The 15,649-nt window shown below is 42.2% G+C and overlaps 2 protein-coding genes across 8 annotated transcripts in view; one reads left to right on the top strand and one right to left on the bottom strand.

Annotated features, from left to right (window-relative positions):
- The window catches only part of flt1 (fms related receptor tyrosine kinase 1), a 28,237-nt gene extending 26,726 nt beyond the window's left edge, over positions 1–1,511 (top strand). Inside the window, exons 28-31 of one of the 3 annotated variants that reach the window (XM_069512701.1) lie at positions 71–140; positions 433–524; positions 694–873; positions 1,008–1,511. In XM_069512701.1, coding sequence (XP_069368802.1) covers positions 71–140; positions 433–524; positions 694–859 — 328 coding nt within the window. In that variant the 3' untranslated portion in view covers positions 860–873; positions 1,008–1,511. Of the gene's footprint in view, positions 1–70; positions 141–432; positions 525–693 lie in introns of all 3 variants that reach the window. The other 2 variants (XM_069512700.1, XM_069512699.1) reach the window with 2 other exon arrangements.
- Positions 1,512–2,388: 877 nt separating this feature from the next.
- pan3 (poly(A) specific ribonuclease subunit PAN3) lies at positions 2,389–15,433 on the bottom strand. 5 transcript variants are annotated; one of them, XM_020107107.2, is made up of 19 exons: positions 15,259–15,433; positions 14,749–15,116; positions 13,718–13,839; positions 13,451–13,523; positions 13,279–13,349; positions 12,950–13,094; positions 12,460–12,677; positions 12,008–12,112; positions 11,853–11,910; positions 11,400–11,561; positions 10,916–11,032; positions 9,848–9,949; positions 8,846–9,011; positions 8,490–8,577; positions 8,228–8,367; positions 7,583–7,712; positions 5,561–5,625; positions 5,338–5,476; positions 2,389–4,795 (listed from the first exon to the last, which is right to left on the bottom strand). In XM_020107107.2, the coding sequence occupies exons 1-19, from the start codon at positions 15,276–15,278 to the stop codon at positions 4,655–4,657; spliced, it is 2,430 nt and encodes an 809-aa protein (XP_019962666.1). In that variant the 5' UTR covers positions 15,279–15,433; the 3' UTR covers positions 2,389–4,654. The 5 variants fall into 5 exon arrangements, 4 of the variants coding, with proteins under 4 accessions (XP_019962666.1, XP_019962665.1, XP_019962667.1 ...); XM_020107106.2 differs by having other exon boundaries at positions 14,749–15,119; positions 15,259–15,411; XM_020107108.2 differs by having other exon boundaries at positions 14,749–15,178; positions 15,259–15,395.
- Positions 15,434–15,649: the final 216 nt, after the last annotated feature.

The following is a 15,649-nucleotide window of genomic DNA, read 5'->3' as shown; positions in this document are numbered from 1 at the left end:
GAAAGTAAATACAGGAAACAGATGGAGGAGGAAGTGTAATCTCTATCTTTTCTTGTCTGAATTCCAACAGTTACATGAGGGGTATGGCCACACTTCAGACTTTTGAGGAACTTCCGTGTGAGGAGCCAGAAACCCCTGATGTAAGAGGAACACCTTCACTTCTTCACCTCTGCTTACACACACACACACACACACACATATACACACACACACACACACACACACACACACACATATACACACACAGTTGACGTCACCTAAAAAATAGCTCCGATTTTAACAAATCTGTGCCAACATTGGCCGTCATCCCATCCTTCTACCAAGATTTTACGTGATCCTACAAATAAAAGAGAAAGAATAGGGGCGAACATTTAATCTCCTTGTTGTGGGAAACCCTGTGAAAATAATGCTGTGATGTCCTCTCTGCTTCAGGACGAGCAGAGTGACAGTGGTATGGTGCTTCCATCTGAGGAGCTGAAGCAGTTGATGTGGAATAACGACTCCAACTCCAGGAAATTCAGCAGGTGGAGACTTCTGAACCCTTAACTCCCCTCCTCCCAGTGATGAAGGATGATTGATCAGGAGCATATTTGTCATCTTGTAAAAAAAAAAAAAACATAAGTGACAAAATAGAAAATCACTCAAGAATCATGAATGAATTACTCTGAATCTGTGTATTTTTTATAAATCTAGGTTCTTCACCTTCAAGTGTCGGGACAACCAGGTTCCCCTACTGTGCAGTGACATCACTGGTCTCCGTGACAACGAGCCGTCCATCCTGCCCTGCGATTGGGAGTCTGATGAAGGAGGCTCCCCTCCTCCGGACTACAACTCTGCCTTCCTCTACCCCTCCCTCTAGCATCTGCTTTAATTGTAACTTCACACAGGGTCAATACATTCATCCTTTTCACTCACTCACATCTAATTCTGCCTGTTCACACTTGCTGCTTTCATCCACTACCTCAGTGTAACACCTATAACTAATCCCGTCTTCTAATTTCTTTTAGGTCACAAATAAAAATGTACATTGGCTTTTTCTCAGAATCTACAACTGCATGATGATGAACCAGGGACCAGAGCAGCTGCCTGACATCACTTATCCTGTCGCAGTTATAAAGAATGTATTTACTGAGCGTATTAATATACTGGTACCTCATGCTGAGCTTTGTGGAGAGGAACACTGCTGTATGAAATAACCGTTCCTCTGACACAGCCACTATATGCTGGACAAATATTATCACTCACTGAATTATAGTATGTGTATCTTATCTGTATATTTATTTTATTGCTGTAGTCATGTTATGAATGAAGTCACTTGTTAACATTGGTTTTTTGAAATGTCACGTCTGTGTCGGAACACACACTCAGGTGCCAGATCAATGATTGCATCTAAAACTAATGATAACTACTTATATTAATGTTCAGTTTCGTTGAAATTGTTTTAATAGTTAAAATATCTCTCAGTATTATGTAATATACTGTTAAAGCAAATAAATCTATATCCTCCAAAATGACTAACACCATGATGTTTTATCTTTAAAGCAGTTTCAACAAAACAAAAATGGTAATCCTCATGAATATGTGATTTACTGCAGGGCTGTTGTATCAAACTGTTGGTTTTAGCTGCTTAAACCTAATGTGCTGGCAACTGAGTGTATATTTAATTCTACACGAACTATCTTTTCTTATCGAAGGTCTTTCAGAATATACAGAAATATATAAAATATGCATCTCCCCATTTTGAAACCAAATGACACTCATAGATATCAGTGCCTTAAATATGATGGATTTTTTTTCATCAACATCTTTGTTTTATTCTCTGGGAAATTGGTGAAAAAGTCACAAAATGTAAAATTTTGCAATAAAGTTATAAAAAAAAAAATCCTGGATCTGATCCAGAACTGCACCAAACTTTTATGGGTTCTTTCCTGATCTATACAACATCCTCCCACCGTGTAAATCAAGTTGTGTGTAAATCCGTGCAGTAGTTTTGGTGTAATTCTGTTAACAGAAAAAACGTCCTTGGTTTGGTGGAGGTAATTGTTGAAGCGACCTGACATAATATCAACAGATCCATCCAGTACAATACTGTCATCTAAGCCACTCGTTCAAACATTGGCGTCTTAAGAAAACAATATTTACTTGGTATTAACATGTGATCCTTGAACTTTTGCATTTAGTTTTTATATAAGTTTGATTGTCTGATAAAATATCAAGATGTAAATTGCACATTATTTCCAGTGAAAATATTAGATACTTACTACAGTGTGTCTTTGAATGTAATGGTTGATGGATATACTAATGTTAGTATTCGTATAAACATGTTATAAAATGTTTTAAATGTAAACGTGACAAAAAAAACAACAAAAAAAACGGTGACAACATTGCTCATGTATCCATTTTGGTATTCTTTATTAAAATACTGCTGTACACACAAATATTGCAAAATTTGAGACAATGAACACAAGAGGGGCTTAAAACATACTAAGATGGTGATTGTAGGTGTGTTGTGGTGGAGGAGGAGAACGTTGTCACTAATATTAACTGGAGTGTGTGTTACCATGTGGAAGATAGTGATATGAGCACTAACGTTGTGTAGGCCGAGTTGGGGGGGATTGTGTGTTTGTGTGTGTGTGTACTGAGGGTTTTCTAAAGCACCACATTCACCAAGTATGTTTTTCTGTTCATTTCAGAAGTAGAACAGAGGAAGTAGTACATGATCTAACACAGCCGGCTCCCTGCACGTTTGTTGCCCTCAGAACAGACATAAAACCGACCGTAGCCAATACACTGTGCTCGGTCACGCCTTTCACCTTGATTTGTCTCATATCTGACGTGCGACCCTGTTGTTCTACAGTCTCATGTTTGAACACATTCAACAGCTACTGAGAACAAGACAAAGGCATCAACAACGGCGGTTTGATGCAGCTTGGGTTTGATTTTTCTGGGTCAAAGTGGGTTTGCACCAAATTTATTCAGTCAATTTTGACTCGGATTAACAGAATATGAACTGTGCTTTAGGGCAACATGAAAATCCCTCGTTGCGTGATCTCCACATCTCTCCACGCCGTAAACTTCCTAAAACCTCCATCTGAAGACGTCCCACCCACTCCACTGTAGCTCATCTACCTGACTGGACAGGGGGCAGCCAATGACAGCAAAACACATTCAATCATTGTGCCCCTCCAGCTGTTTGTCATCCTGAGAGAAATCCAAGCCATTCGAGTGAGTGACACAGACAGCACCACTGCTCCAGCACGTTTGTATTTCATGATGTTAAAAACTAAACTAAAACAAACCTTCGCCCTCCAGCCTTTCCCCTTTCCCTAAACCCCTACTGGAATTGGTCCACAGAATAATAAAAGTTGAATTGAGGCAAAGATAAATTGCCCTCCCATTTCCCATCATGTTTTTCTGCACAACAGCTGAGCAGAGAGAAAAATCGGCTAGAAAATTCACAAAAAGCATCACTTTTGTTTTCAAGAGTAGAGGGCCGTAACCCCACGAGGAGAAACAGAGTTTGGGACAGAAGAGAGTAGGAGCAAGTAAGGGGATGATGAGGGCAGGCGGAGGGGTGGGGGACAAAATAAGGACATTCCACAAAGAGGCAGCTGTGGCTCCACCTCAACAGAAGCCCCACCCACAGGCTACACCCAAGTGCTGGACAGGCAAAACAAAACAACCCATCATTCAGCAGTTCATGTCACAATGGTGGTTGCTGCATATGTAACAAACACTTGGTAGACAGCATCAGGAGAAGACACCCCTTCCTCAGTGCCAACAGAAACCACGTTTCACCTCCAGAAACCTAAGGCCCAGTCTATGCTCGTCCACCCTCCCCCCCACCTAAACAAATGAGCCTGATATTCCACAATCTGCTGGACTAAAATGTCAGAAATCCATAAATTTTTTTCCAGTTTTAAGAACCCTTCCCTCTCACCCAAGTGGTTTGTCCTTTCTGAGGGAGAACCAACAACCAAGGCAAAAGTGGGCTGGACCCATTTCAATAAACAGGTGCCCCAATGAAAGCCTCGAGTGGTGCGTCCCGTCTCCTTGTGCGTCAGTATGAAGGGGTGTGGTCTCCAGCCAGAAGAGAGATGCAGTCATTAAAAAGCTGGATTTCATTTTTTGAAGTTTGTTAGAATTGTGAGTCTGCTCTGGTTTTTATGTCTGTGTGTGACTTAAGCTCTCTCTGTACACCCTGTAGGCCACTCACACATTTCATAAAAATAAAAAAAATTAACAAAAAAATTAAAATCTTAGTGCATCCTCCTCAGAAAAATAAACCCCAACTGTAGAAATAAACAATAAAAGCAGGAAAGAAGTTCGAAACCTCGTGGTTTGTTTCTCGGTTTGTTCCCCAAATCTAAAAAAATGTCATCATACTCGTTTGTCACAGTTTCCATATTTGTCCTTTTTCTTTTTTCCTTTTGTATTTTCGATTTTCAGCTGCAGGGTTTAGGAAAACTAAAAAAAATACACGTTAGAAAAAGCCATCCTGGTGGACAGGGTCAGTGTATGTGACTGAGGTTCACGAAGCCCTGCCCCGCTGCCTTCGCCATGCTGATGTCGTCTTTTTTAAGCCTGGTCCTCCGCTGTAGTGCAATAGTGTGCTCCAGGTCGGGGCAAACGCACCCCGGGCCCAAAGAGGGCGCTACAGAGAGCCAGAGGCTGCAGCCTGCAGCTCCTGGAAGGTGCTGTCAAAGCAGCGCTTCAGGTCCGAGTAGGTCACAACCAGAATGCTTTTCTCATCCCGAGACACCAGACTTATCTTCTCTGGAACACCAGCGTCCAACTGAAGAAAACAAAGTCAACAATTGTATATTATATATATATGTATATTCCATGAACAAGGAGTTGCACCAAAAAACTAGCAATTTAAACAAATCACTCGTTTTTCTTCTTCAATGAAAATCTTTCTTAGAATATTTATTATAAATACAAGTTGTCAATAGGAAATGAATCAGCAAATTTTTTTTTTCCAAGCAAAAAGTACCACTCGCTTATTTGCCTTATTATCTGATAGAAAACCATATCATTGGGTTTGAGACCCGATAAAAAATTTTGGTTTTCAGAGAATAAGATTTCATGCTTCTCAGAAATACTGTGTCCCCAGATGACCTTGTATGGCTAAGAGAAGCATATATCGTACACCAAGCATATTGGTGTACGTGTGAAGTTTGTGGATATGAATAAAACAGAAAACTCAAACACTTTTAAACCAGCTTCATATTTCAGAAAGGAGAAGTGAGAAAAAAAAAAATTACCCGTTTGTGATAAATTTACAAGAAACAACAAATAAGTTGGGTCGTGAAGAAAAGAGGAACGTTCACTTACTTTGTTGAGGCAGGAGACGATGTGGCTGAGGTCGATCCAGGGCGTCCCCGCTTCTGTCACCTGGTGAAATAAGTGATCCCGGAAAAGCTTCAACAGATAGCGGTCCCCCGTCTCTGACCACGATGGGTCCTTCTGAAACCTGATCACACAAGCCAAGGTTATCAAGGAATAACCGAAATACAAATCCCACATATTTATTGGTCTTTGCACACGCTCGACTCACTCTGGTCGCTCGTTGATGGTGCCCAGTTTGGCCAACAGACGGAAGAGACGGCCATTTTGTACCTCCTGCAAATAGGCAAACACTGGTTTTATTTATCAGAAACGTTTGAGTATGAGTGCAGACAGCATCCCTGAAGCACAAAAACAGTGTTTCTTTTCAAATAAAAAACACCTCATCACTTCAGGGAAACTGACACCTCTGTCACTTGACCTTCTGTACATACATGGTTCCGGACCCTGTTTTCTCGCAAGTTCCATAGAACACTTCCTTCTTTCTGAAAGTCAGTCACAAATTTCGACTAAATATTTATTTTTGTATGCAGTCTTATCTCTGATTGTTAATTTATGGAAACACAAGACAACAGGGGCCAACTCCAACGTTACCGGTGATTTGTGGAAGCTTCAGAAACAACTGTGGACACCTAGATCAGATAATTTTGTGTTTAGAGGACAAGCTGCTGTACTACCGACTATGTGCAAGGGGTCTAAAATCAGATTGTGGACAGGTTATAGCTCACCTTCCATCTCTGCTGATATATTTTTACTCCTGCCTTTTCTTTCCCTCCTCGGTTCTCGCTGTCTCACCCTGTCAAACGTTTTCTGCACTGTTGGGCAAAGTGCAAACGATTGAAGACTGAAGGTGCTGGTGTCCTCCTCCATGCATTTAGGAAGATACTCTCCAAACTCTCTGGCCACAGTAGCTTGAAATTTATCACACTTTTCAAAAGGAATTTTATAAATTAAACAAACACATTGTGTTCTTCTGTTTAAATAAAAAAGTCTTCAGCTTTTAATCAACGAAAAAGACACATTTGGCAAGACAACAGCACTGCCACTATTTTCTGTGTGCAGACACATACAGCAAACAGAGATGTTCAGATGTACAGTAAACACCATTACAGGTATGAGCAGATCAATCAGTATGTATGCATGGGATAGCTTGATACGATTAAGCCATATACCGATTTTGTCACTGAACGCACCGCTGTCACTTGTCTGAGTATATATGCCGTTCAGAGAATCGAATAAATAGCCGGTGCATGGCTGACTCCCCCTGTGGCGCTGTAGCCCTTTCAACGAGTGGTTGTAGAGCCACTTCTGGTTGACCTATACGTCACCGCAACAACAAACTATCTGGCGATATTTCTATCAGGTCTCCTCGTCCGTCCAGAAGTGAGTTGTTGATTTTGTCTAAGCCATGGTGTCCTTTGACCTTTCCGGCAACAACACTACTATTTATTACCAGAGCCGTCTCCTTCCACTTCCGGCTGAAAGCCCCGGCAGAAACTCTCGAGCATGCGCAGAATGCAAAATTCGATTTAGATACGATGGCTGAGTGTACATGGCATTAGAATGCCGACAATGAATTGAGATGTCCGTTATTTTTTTTACTGATGTAGATCGGACTACGGTGTTTACATGCATTTTAAAAGTCCAAACTCTGTCTTATACGATCAGAAATTTGGTTCTTTGGCTGCATGTAACTCCACTGACTGGCAGGGTTGGCCTATTACCCTATTTTGCAAACATATTTTCTGTTACTCCTCTGTAGTAATAAATACTCAGGTTTATTACCTGGATATTCAGCTGTTCTCAAATAATGTTATTGATATATTCCCATTTACACTATGCATTTGTTTGTTAACACTCACACCGAATCTGCCGGACATCAAAGAAAAGCAGAAACTGGCCTCACCATTTACATTTACAAACGTTTTGTGAGAGGAAAGAGGAAGCATGTATAAGAAAAAAAATGAGTTGTGAGTAGACTGGTCCACACGTTCACGTTCTCACATGAGGAAACGGAATTCAAAGCGAGACTGCAAAGCCATCTAACGTACAACATCCTGTGTGCTCACACAAGTTCCCTCTTAACTAACTACACCAATTACCTCTTTCTGACCACGTCTAATAACATCAGTCTGTAGAGAACATGGCTGAGTTTTTTCTACTTAAACACGCTTTTCAATATGAGACACAAACTGTACATGTTTTTGAAGGTAATGTTGCACTCTGCTTATACCTTGGCCAGGTCCTCCTCGATGACATCATTCCTCATCTGCGATGCATCTAGTTGTGTGTAGAATCGGGCTCCGATCATCGGCATAATGTCATTGACGCTGCGCAGGCGAGACTGTTCTGTCAGCAGATACCTGCACAAACACAGAAGCTGTCAGACTTTACCCTCAGGGTGAGTTAGAAAGGTCCGATGACTCTTCTACTAGTATATCTGGCATTTATTTTGATGCCACACATGTTTACAGCATTACAGGTGTAACGCCTCAAATCTTTTAATTAAAAGTGAAGATGCTATGGGCCAATCAGATTAATTAATTAATTATTAATTAAGATTTTCCTTGCATCTTACTAGAGATGATGTCAAATCTTGGTTTGAAATCCTTCAGTCCCAACAGAGGACACCTTATGGTGGTAACTGAGTGGCATGGGTCAAGTTGTGGCCTTAGGACATCATTACTGCCATGCAAAATACATCTTACAGGAAGAGGGAAATGAAGTAAGCTCTTTGTTGCGAACAAATGTTAAAGGATCATTGTTCTTAGCACATTGTCCAAAACCCAAGATGGGTGAAGTTTTAGTCCAAGTGCTTTCTGAGTCATCTCCAACTTCAATAAGCACAAGTCTCTGCTGCTTCATGCATGTTCCTTACAGAATGAGGTTCTTGAGGTCTGAAGAGTAGTTGATAGACACCAGCTCCATGGCCTTTTGCAGGTTCTCCCTTTGAATGCCAGCCAGAGAGTTACATGCCAACGCCAGCACCACCTTGCCCAGTGACACTAGGTCTGCTTGCTACAAGAAAACACACACATCACAAAAATATTTGTGTTAATGATCCAACATCCCATTTTTTAAATAACTTAAACAACACATGTGTATGAGAAATGACTTGTGGGCAACATCATACAAAGTACCTGGTACTGTGGCATTAGGGCAAGATGATTGGTCTGACTGTTGTCAAATGTTAAGACATCAAACACTCCAACGCAGTTCACCCGTAACCTCCAGAGAATAGAAAACTTCATCATTAGTTTGTATATGTGTACACGATTACATGGTGTGAAGAAAGGAAGGCTACTCTGAAAATACTGTTCCGCTTCTCAAGAATTATCAGTTATAGTCTTATCTACATTTTCTTTGCTGGAAAATTTTAATTCAGATATAGATCACCTTTTATGGTTATGTGTCACAAGCTGTAAACAACAATATCAACATCCATCTACCCATGCTGAGGGTGTTTTTGTGTGTGGGGTGTGTGTAAAGGTTATACCTGGTCTTGCCAGTGATGAGAATCTTGCTGGGGTCCATGACACGACAGGCGAGGCCTGCGGTGTGGATGGTTCGCAGGGCCGAGCTTAACTGAACAATGTAGGCCCAGATCAGAGACTCTGGGAGCAGACCTGCGTGCTGCCGTGGTGGAGGAGGCTCATGTTGTCCTGCATACAAACACGTTTTGTCACCACAACCTTAAATTAACCTAAACCTCAAATGTCAGCTTCCTTTGCAATTTCATCTTCAACCAACTGTCTCTCACACTTGTGATGTCAGAAAGAAGCACCAATTGCAGTGAATTTAACCTAATTGTCCACGTCGATCATTCTGTTGACGATTACTTGCAGAACTTGGTATTACTCATTTTTTTGTAGGTTGTAAATCTTATAACCAACATGCATTTGTGCAACAATAAGCAATAGTTTTAGTTTGTGTGTTGCACAACAAAAGCCACAATGTCACGCTGAGTGGGTCGAAACATTAGTTCCTCTAAAGGCAATACCTTGTTTCTATACAACTCACGTATTTTGGTTTGTTATGCATGTTTGCTACAGACTAGACAAAGATTGGGGTCCGAATGGTTTTGCTTCCTCTGTATGCGTTCCTGTAGGTAGGCCTTGCAGCACCTGCCCTGAGATCAGTTTCAGCCACAGTTTCCTCAAAGTTCTCATGTCTCTCTTGCAATACATGCCAACTGTCAAACTGAGGAGGCTTTACAGACTCTGAATATTAACATCCTCTTTGAGGTGTCAAGACAACAACAAGAGAGAGGTTACAGATCGTTTAACTTCTTGGAGAATGTGTATGTTTTTGATGTGTGATGTTGCAATCTAACAATGAAAATGAGCATGCGCAAATTGCGAAAATGTGAGGACACACCGAAATAAACTGTGGGCAATGACCTAATTATAAAACTCTTAAGGTGTGAAGTAGAGGGGCATCTAAGTTGATGTTGGACTTGTTTCAGTGTGAGGGCGGAGGGGAGGCAAGACCAACTCACCCCACTTCCTCTTAGTAAAGTACGAGTCCGCTGCTGGGTCATTGAAGTGTCTGCTGAACATGGTCTCTGCACCCGCGTGAAAGTCGTAAGAGAACACCAACGCTAAGGAAAAAAGAAGACGACATGGATTAGAGCTTTGCATCCATCAGCAAATTTTAAACAGTTAAACCTACTTAAATTCATCCAATAATTTCCACTTAGTTCTATATTGCATTCCCTCAAGTGTTTCTCTTTATGAAACAATCAAATACAAAACTCTAGTTTCTATAAGCCAAGGTAACTTCATTGCTCCTGCGAACCCTTGCAGGTAACAAATATCCACAGTTCATAAGCTGCACTCAGACAGGAACTGTACTCCGCAGATACTACCGGAGGAGATGCACGTGTGAATAGCAATTTGCAATGCATCACTCCCGCTGCGTTGTACATGTCTGAAAGGAAGACTGCGGGTCAACTACCTGGACAATTTTCCGGGGTCTTACCCGCAGGTCGTGTCTGAAAGCGGATATCGAGTTTAAATTCAGTACTATAGTAATCATGGCACTGTGTGAGGAGGAGTTCATGGAGGTTATATTTTCAAAACTCTAGTTACTGATCTAACCAATGAAAAGCAGGTGCCGGTAACTGAGATGCCAGGGGGATCTCTTCCTTATTATTCTCCGGGGCTTCATTTCCACTTCTACTTTTTAGCAAGCTTATGTACTCTACTGGTTAGTTTCAGGTTATAAGTGTCAGGACATAAGAATCGTTCATCTGAACTTGTGACATGTAAGAGATTCGGCCCAGCCTCTTCAATATTGCGGTATCATCGTTTTTTAAGATCATAATTGGCCTGTGCAAGGATATGGCCTCCACTGACATCTTAAAAGTCTTTATTTTTTCACTTATCCTGTGCAATAATGTAACAAATCTATCACCACACCCTGAAGTGTAAAATATAATCATCTATACAGAAAACTTAATGTCTGAGACAAGCGCTAAGACGACCAGTATTTACAAAGACAACCTGACAAGAGGACACAAAAGTAGAATTTAATTCACAGAGGTCCTGTACACATAAACACTTACAGTGGTCTCCAAAGGCCTTGGTGGTGAAGACCTCCCTCAGTGTTACAGAGTTTGAGTGCTGGATCTTCTTCCACATGTCGACCAGCATCATGCACTTGGTGTTAACGAGGCGGAAACCTGATCACATTTTAAAGATGCAAACATACAAACAATTAAAAATCATTCACTATCACAAAATACTGTGCCACAGACAGATACGGCAACAACTAGGCCACAACCCACACATTTAGAGTTTTTTCTGACTGAAGAGTTGTACATGTCCTGCACTGATTATCCAAAGTAACAAATAAGCCTTGTAATCAAGTGAGCTTGTGTTTATTGCACAACAGTGATGCTATATTTTACTTTGAAAGAAGGGTGGAACTAATGTTGCTTTCTTGATGTTTCAACACCTTACAGATTTACACAATTACATCATTTCCCACCGTGGCTATTTGGGTTCTGTGACATCTGCATTTTGCTTCTTTGAAAGACTATTTCTCACCATGTATCCTCCTTAGGCAGTAAGGCAGGTCATCCTTGCTGTTGACGGCCTTGTAGCAGGAAGTGATGTAGCTGAAGTTGCTGGTCTTCTGCATGCGGTTTGGTGGTGGTAGAGGCTCGAGGGGGAACAGGCTGTGGTAGCTGTCCACTTCAGACGGTACATCTGTAAAGACAAAACACATGTGGAAATACCCACACAAACTAAAAAACATGTTACACCCTTACACACAACCATAATAAAAACCAACCCCAAAAGAGACTCAACGTTTGTTTAAGCCAGCACTGCTAATTTGTTCACGTGTGAACACCGACAACAGAGCCTCAAAACACTCTCATTTGATATGAAGATTTTTTTAGATTTGTTTTATTGCCAGCCTGTCGTGTTCTGCTGCACATGCATAAATTATCAAATCAAAAACACACCTTTGTTGTGTCAACAGAGAAGACCTTTTACCTGGGTTTTCTGAGTGGTCAATCTGGGCCATGGTTATCAGATGTCTGTTTATTAACTCCTGAAGAAGAAACAGGGAGGCACACATCAAAAATTACCTCCAGAGAAGAGGACAATGGGGATGTTTGTGAGAAATTAGGAGGGCGATTGGGTAATACCTGTCGAAGCTCATCAGCCATGAAGAAGGATGGGGCATTTGCTTTCGGCTGCATGTAAGCCACATGGGGTGCGGTGGGGGGGTAGATATGGTAAGTAGGAAACACCTGTGATGAAACCAGAAAAACACAGCTTCCTATTTATTGAGAAATGAAAACCAATGTGATCGCACATGTAGAACCTTTCCCAGACAAGAAGCATTTAGTTACATGAAAGGGTTGAAACAAAACTGTGAGTTAGATACATAACAATGGAATAAGAATAATTCAAGCAGCAAGCAAACTGAAGCATAGTCTTTAAGAATTAATAATTTAGCCTCAGATCAAGTCATGTTTCAGATTTAAGTTTTCTTAATTATAATCATTTTCTACAAACGTCACTGAGTCATATTGCATCTTTGTATGTTTTATGTTGTACTTTACCAGGTTCAGTACAGAAATATTTCTTGACATACCATCCCCGCCATTGGTGCTGGGGTGTTGTCTGTGTAGAAGTAGGTAGTCCCCCCTACAGTTTCTTTCTGAATAATGTGAGCACCCTGGTCCGATGCAGTGGTGGGCACCATGTAGTTAGCAGGGTTTGGGGTATGACTGCGCCGACGAGGGGCAGGGGAGGTGTGCGGCGTAATTTTTGGGGAGTGTAGAGGAGAAGAGCCTGCAGACAAGGACATGCCTGCAATTGAAAAGAGGAGGAAATATTATTTTCAGAAAAATACAAGCAGCAATAACTGTCTGCAATCAATTAAAATGTTTGAAAGAAACGCTAAAGCAAAACAGATTTTTGTTTCAACAGCAGCACATGTGGTGCTTTATACAGGAACTCCCATGTTTGCTGAACTATAACTAAGCGAAAGTTGGAAAACAAAACTGATACAGTAAAAAGTGGAGCACAGCAGGTATAGAAGGGTGATTTTTCAGTTGGTAGTTCTACCCCAAAAAACCCACCTGGAGCCAGTGCAGCAGCTGTGGAACTGCTGAGACCAGGATGTGGAAAGAGAGGCGAGGGGAAGGCCTGGACATTGGACTGTGCCATGGTGGCCATACGTGGAGCTCCCTTAGGGATGAACTCACTCGCTGCTGGGTTAGGAGCCTGGTGGTGAAAAAAGATGCAAGAATTCCATGAAATCTAAAACTGCTGTCAGAGACAAAACTAAGCCGGAAAATGCATCATAGTTAAGTTTTTTGTACATGCTCATACAACAAGTTCTGTATTGAACTTCAAACGCACTTTGAGGTCATTTTGATTTCTTCAAAGTGAGTGCTTGTGTGCTCACCTTTCTCCTTTGGGAAATGCTAAGAGCACCAAAATCACTGAAGAGTGAGGATGTCGGTGAATTCACTGGATCTGTGAAAGGCCATGGAGTATTAAGACTTGAGCAGTGGTGCTTACAATATTCAGTGGTAGAGTGCTGACTGCTGCTTCACAGAGCACTGTGGGAGGCTCACCGTGAGTGCTGTGGCTGAAGTTCTTGGCACCGTCATTGAGGAGACTGGGGGAGCTGCTGCTGGTAGTCATTCGCTGAAGAGAGCACCAACCAGAACAGTTATCACCATTAATTACTGTTGTGATAAAATGTGTGAAAACAGGTTCAACTAACCACATAATATCCATATACATTAAATCGACTATTGTAGAGCCTCCGTTTATCTGAAGCAGTCTTTATCACACTGTGTGTTTACACGGTTTATATATCTACAGATTCCCTCTTGTACCTGCATCATCGAATATTTAGACTCTGCTGGGCTTCCAAACCCATTGACCCCAATGAAGCTGCTGCTGAAGTAAGAGTTGGTAAGACTGGCATCGCTCAGGGTTGCACCCTCCATCCCTGGGACTGTGGAGGACAGAAACAAAAGTTCAACCTGTAATATTTGCTGCAATACCTGAAATAACTAAAGCCTAAAGGTTCAGACATCAACAGCAAAGTTATCACTACTGAATGTTTGCTTAGCAAATCACATCAGACATTAGAGAGCATGTGAATATTTTCTGCAGGGAGAGTTGTACATGCTGACACAGGGCGATATTAAGTTTGGAGAGGGACAAACTTTTAAACTGCAACTGCCACTTTTCAGGGATTCAGGTTAAAATGGACGTGAGCAGCTTTTTACAGCAAAGCTGCAGGTGAATGTTAGTAACTTGTTATTACTTGACGTTGGGAAAAGACAACACAAAACAAAGCCCCGTGGACAGCCAGCTTAGCTAAGCTAATGTTAGCAAACATTAAAACTCACGTCTTTATAGAAACACTATAGTTCACGTGATCAAATATAAACTGGGATAAAAATGATGGCACCAATGCTGAGACTTGCAAAGTCTCACCGGAGACAAAGTCTAATAAACTTAGGTTACTTAAAAACAGTTTAATGCAAATGTAGCTAACGCTAGCTGGCTAATAGCTGCACTAGCTCGCGGATTTGTGCCCACTCACAGCTGTCACACAGAAACAGCAGGCCTCCAGTGTAAGCTGCAGCAGCATGGCTAAAGTTAGATGTTATTATCAAGCACAACTGCAACTACCTGAAGACTATCCACAACACAGCCGAGGAGAGCAGAGTGCGCTGGTTGCATACCGAGAGGTTTGGATCATGCTTGGCAGAGAAATGTAACCCACGTTGTTTTGGGGTGATGAGGCCTCCATGAGTCCTCGGGCTAAATTTTTACACAGCCCCACAAGGCCCAAAAGTAAAGTCACAGTCAGTCAGTCCATGTGAGGCCTCGTAATGCTGTTATTACTACTCACTGGTTAACAGCTGTCCCTCCAGCGACGTGCTTGCAGGCCCCAACGTTTCGCTCTTTTTGGACACTCCGGTCCCGCCGGAACCCGGGCAGGCCGCCGCGGAGCCACTGAGGGGATACCCCGCTGGCGTCCCGCCACCCCCGGCCATAGACATCGGGACGGGGCTACTGCCGCCACCGTGCAGCGGCAGGCTTGTCATGGACGGATCCTCGTGCAGAAATTGACACTCTTCTCCATAAAAGCACGTCTTGTCTTTCGCATAGTATCGGCAGAACTTCACCTTGACATTGGGTATCCCGGCACCCCCGAGCGGAGCAGCTGAAGCTGGGAGTCCACTGTTCATGGCACCGCTGCCGCTGCCGCCGCCGCCGCTGCTGCCGGAAGACACTCAAACATAGAGAGACGCAGATAGCTAGCGAGCTAGCCAGCTAGCCTGCAAACAGTTTCAACTTAAAGGAACGTGTTAATATGACTCCAGCTGCTGGAGAACGCTTTAGAGCCGACAGTACTCACATTATAAGGCTATGGTTCATTTTGGTTTAAGAAGATACGAGTGCATGTGTGAGATCCAGGTCGTCGTTGTTGTCGTTATCCATGCAGCTGCCTCCTGCTCAGAGTAGCCTGTTGTTGTTTTTGCTCACAGTGGAGCGTCTCGGCTACAGTTAGCATAGCTTTGCATTGTGGGTACAGAGAGTTCCCTGCTGCAGATGCAACATGAGAGAAGTTAAAGAGGGAGAATTAAAGCGGATCCTGGAGCTGCGGGAGTTCACGTCTGTTTAACAACGTTTGCAGGATTCAAATCATGAATTCAGTTTCCAGTTCACATATTTTAGATCGTGTCAGCTGCAGGGGGGTTATTACTACATTACAAATAAAAACCAGATGCATGAGAGCAGAGCACCAG

This window comes from Paralichthys olivaceus, chromosome 17 (assembly GCF_024713975.1).
Source record: "Paralichthys olivaceus isolate ysfri-2021 chromosome 17, ASM2471397v2, whole genome shotgun sequence".
In the NCBI taxonomy this organism is placed as follows: Eukaryota; Metazoa; Chordata; class Actinopteri; order Pleuronectiformes; family Paralichthyidae; genus Paralichthys; species Paralichthys olivaceus.
This window is presented reverse-complemented; position numbering and strand designations above follow the sequence as displayed.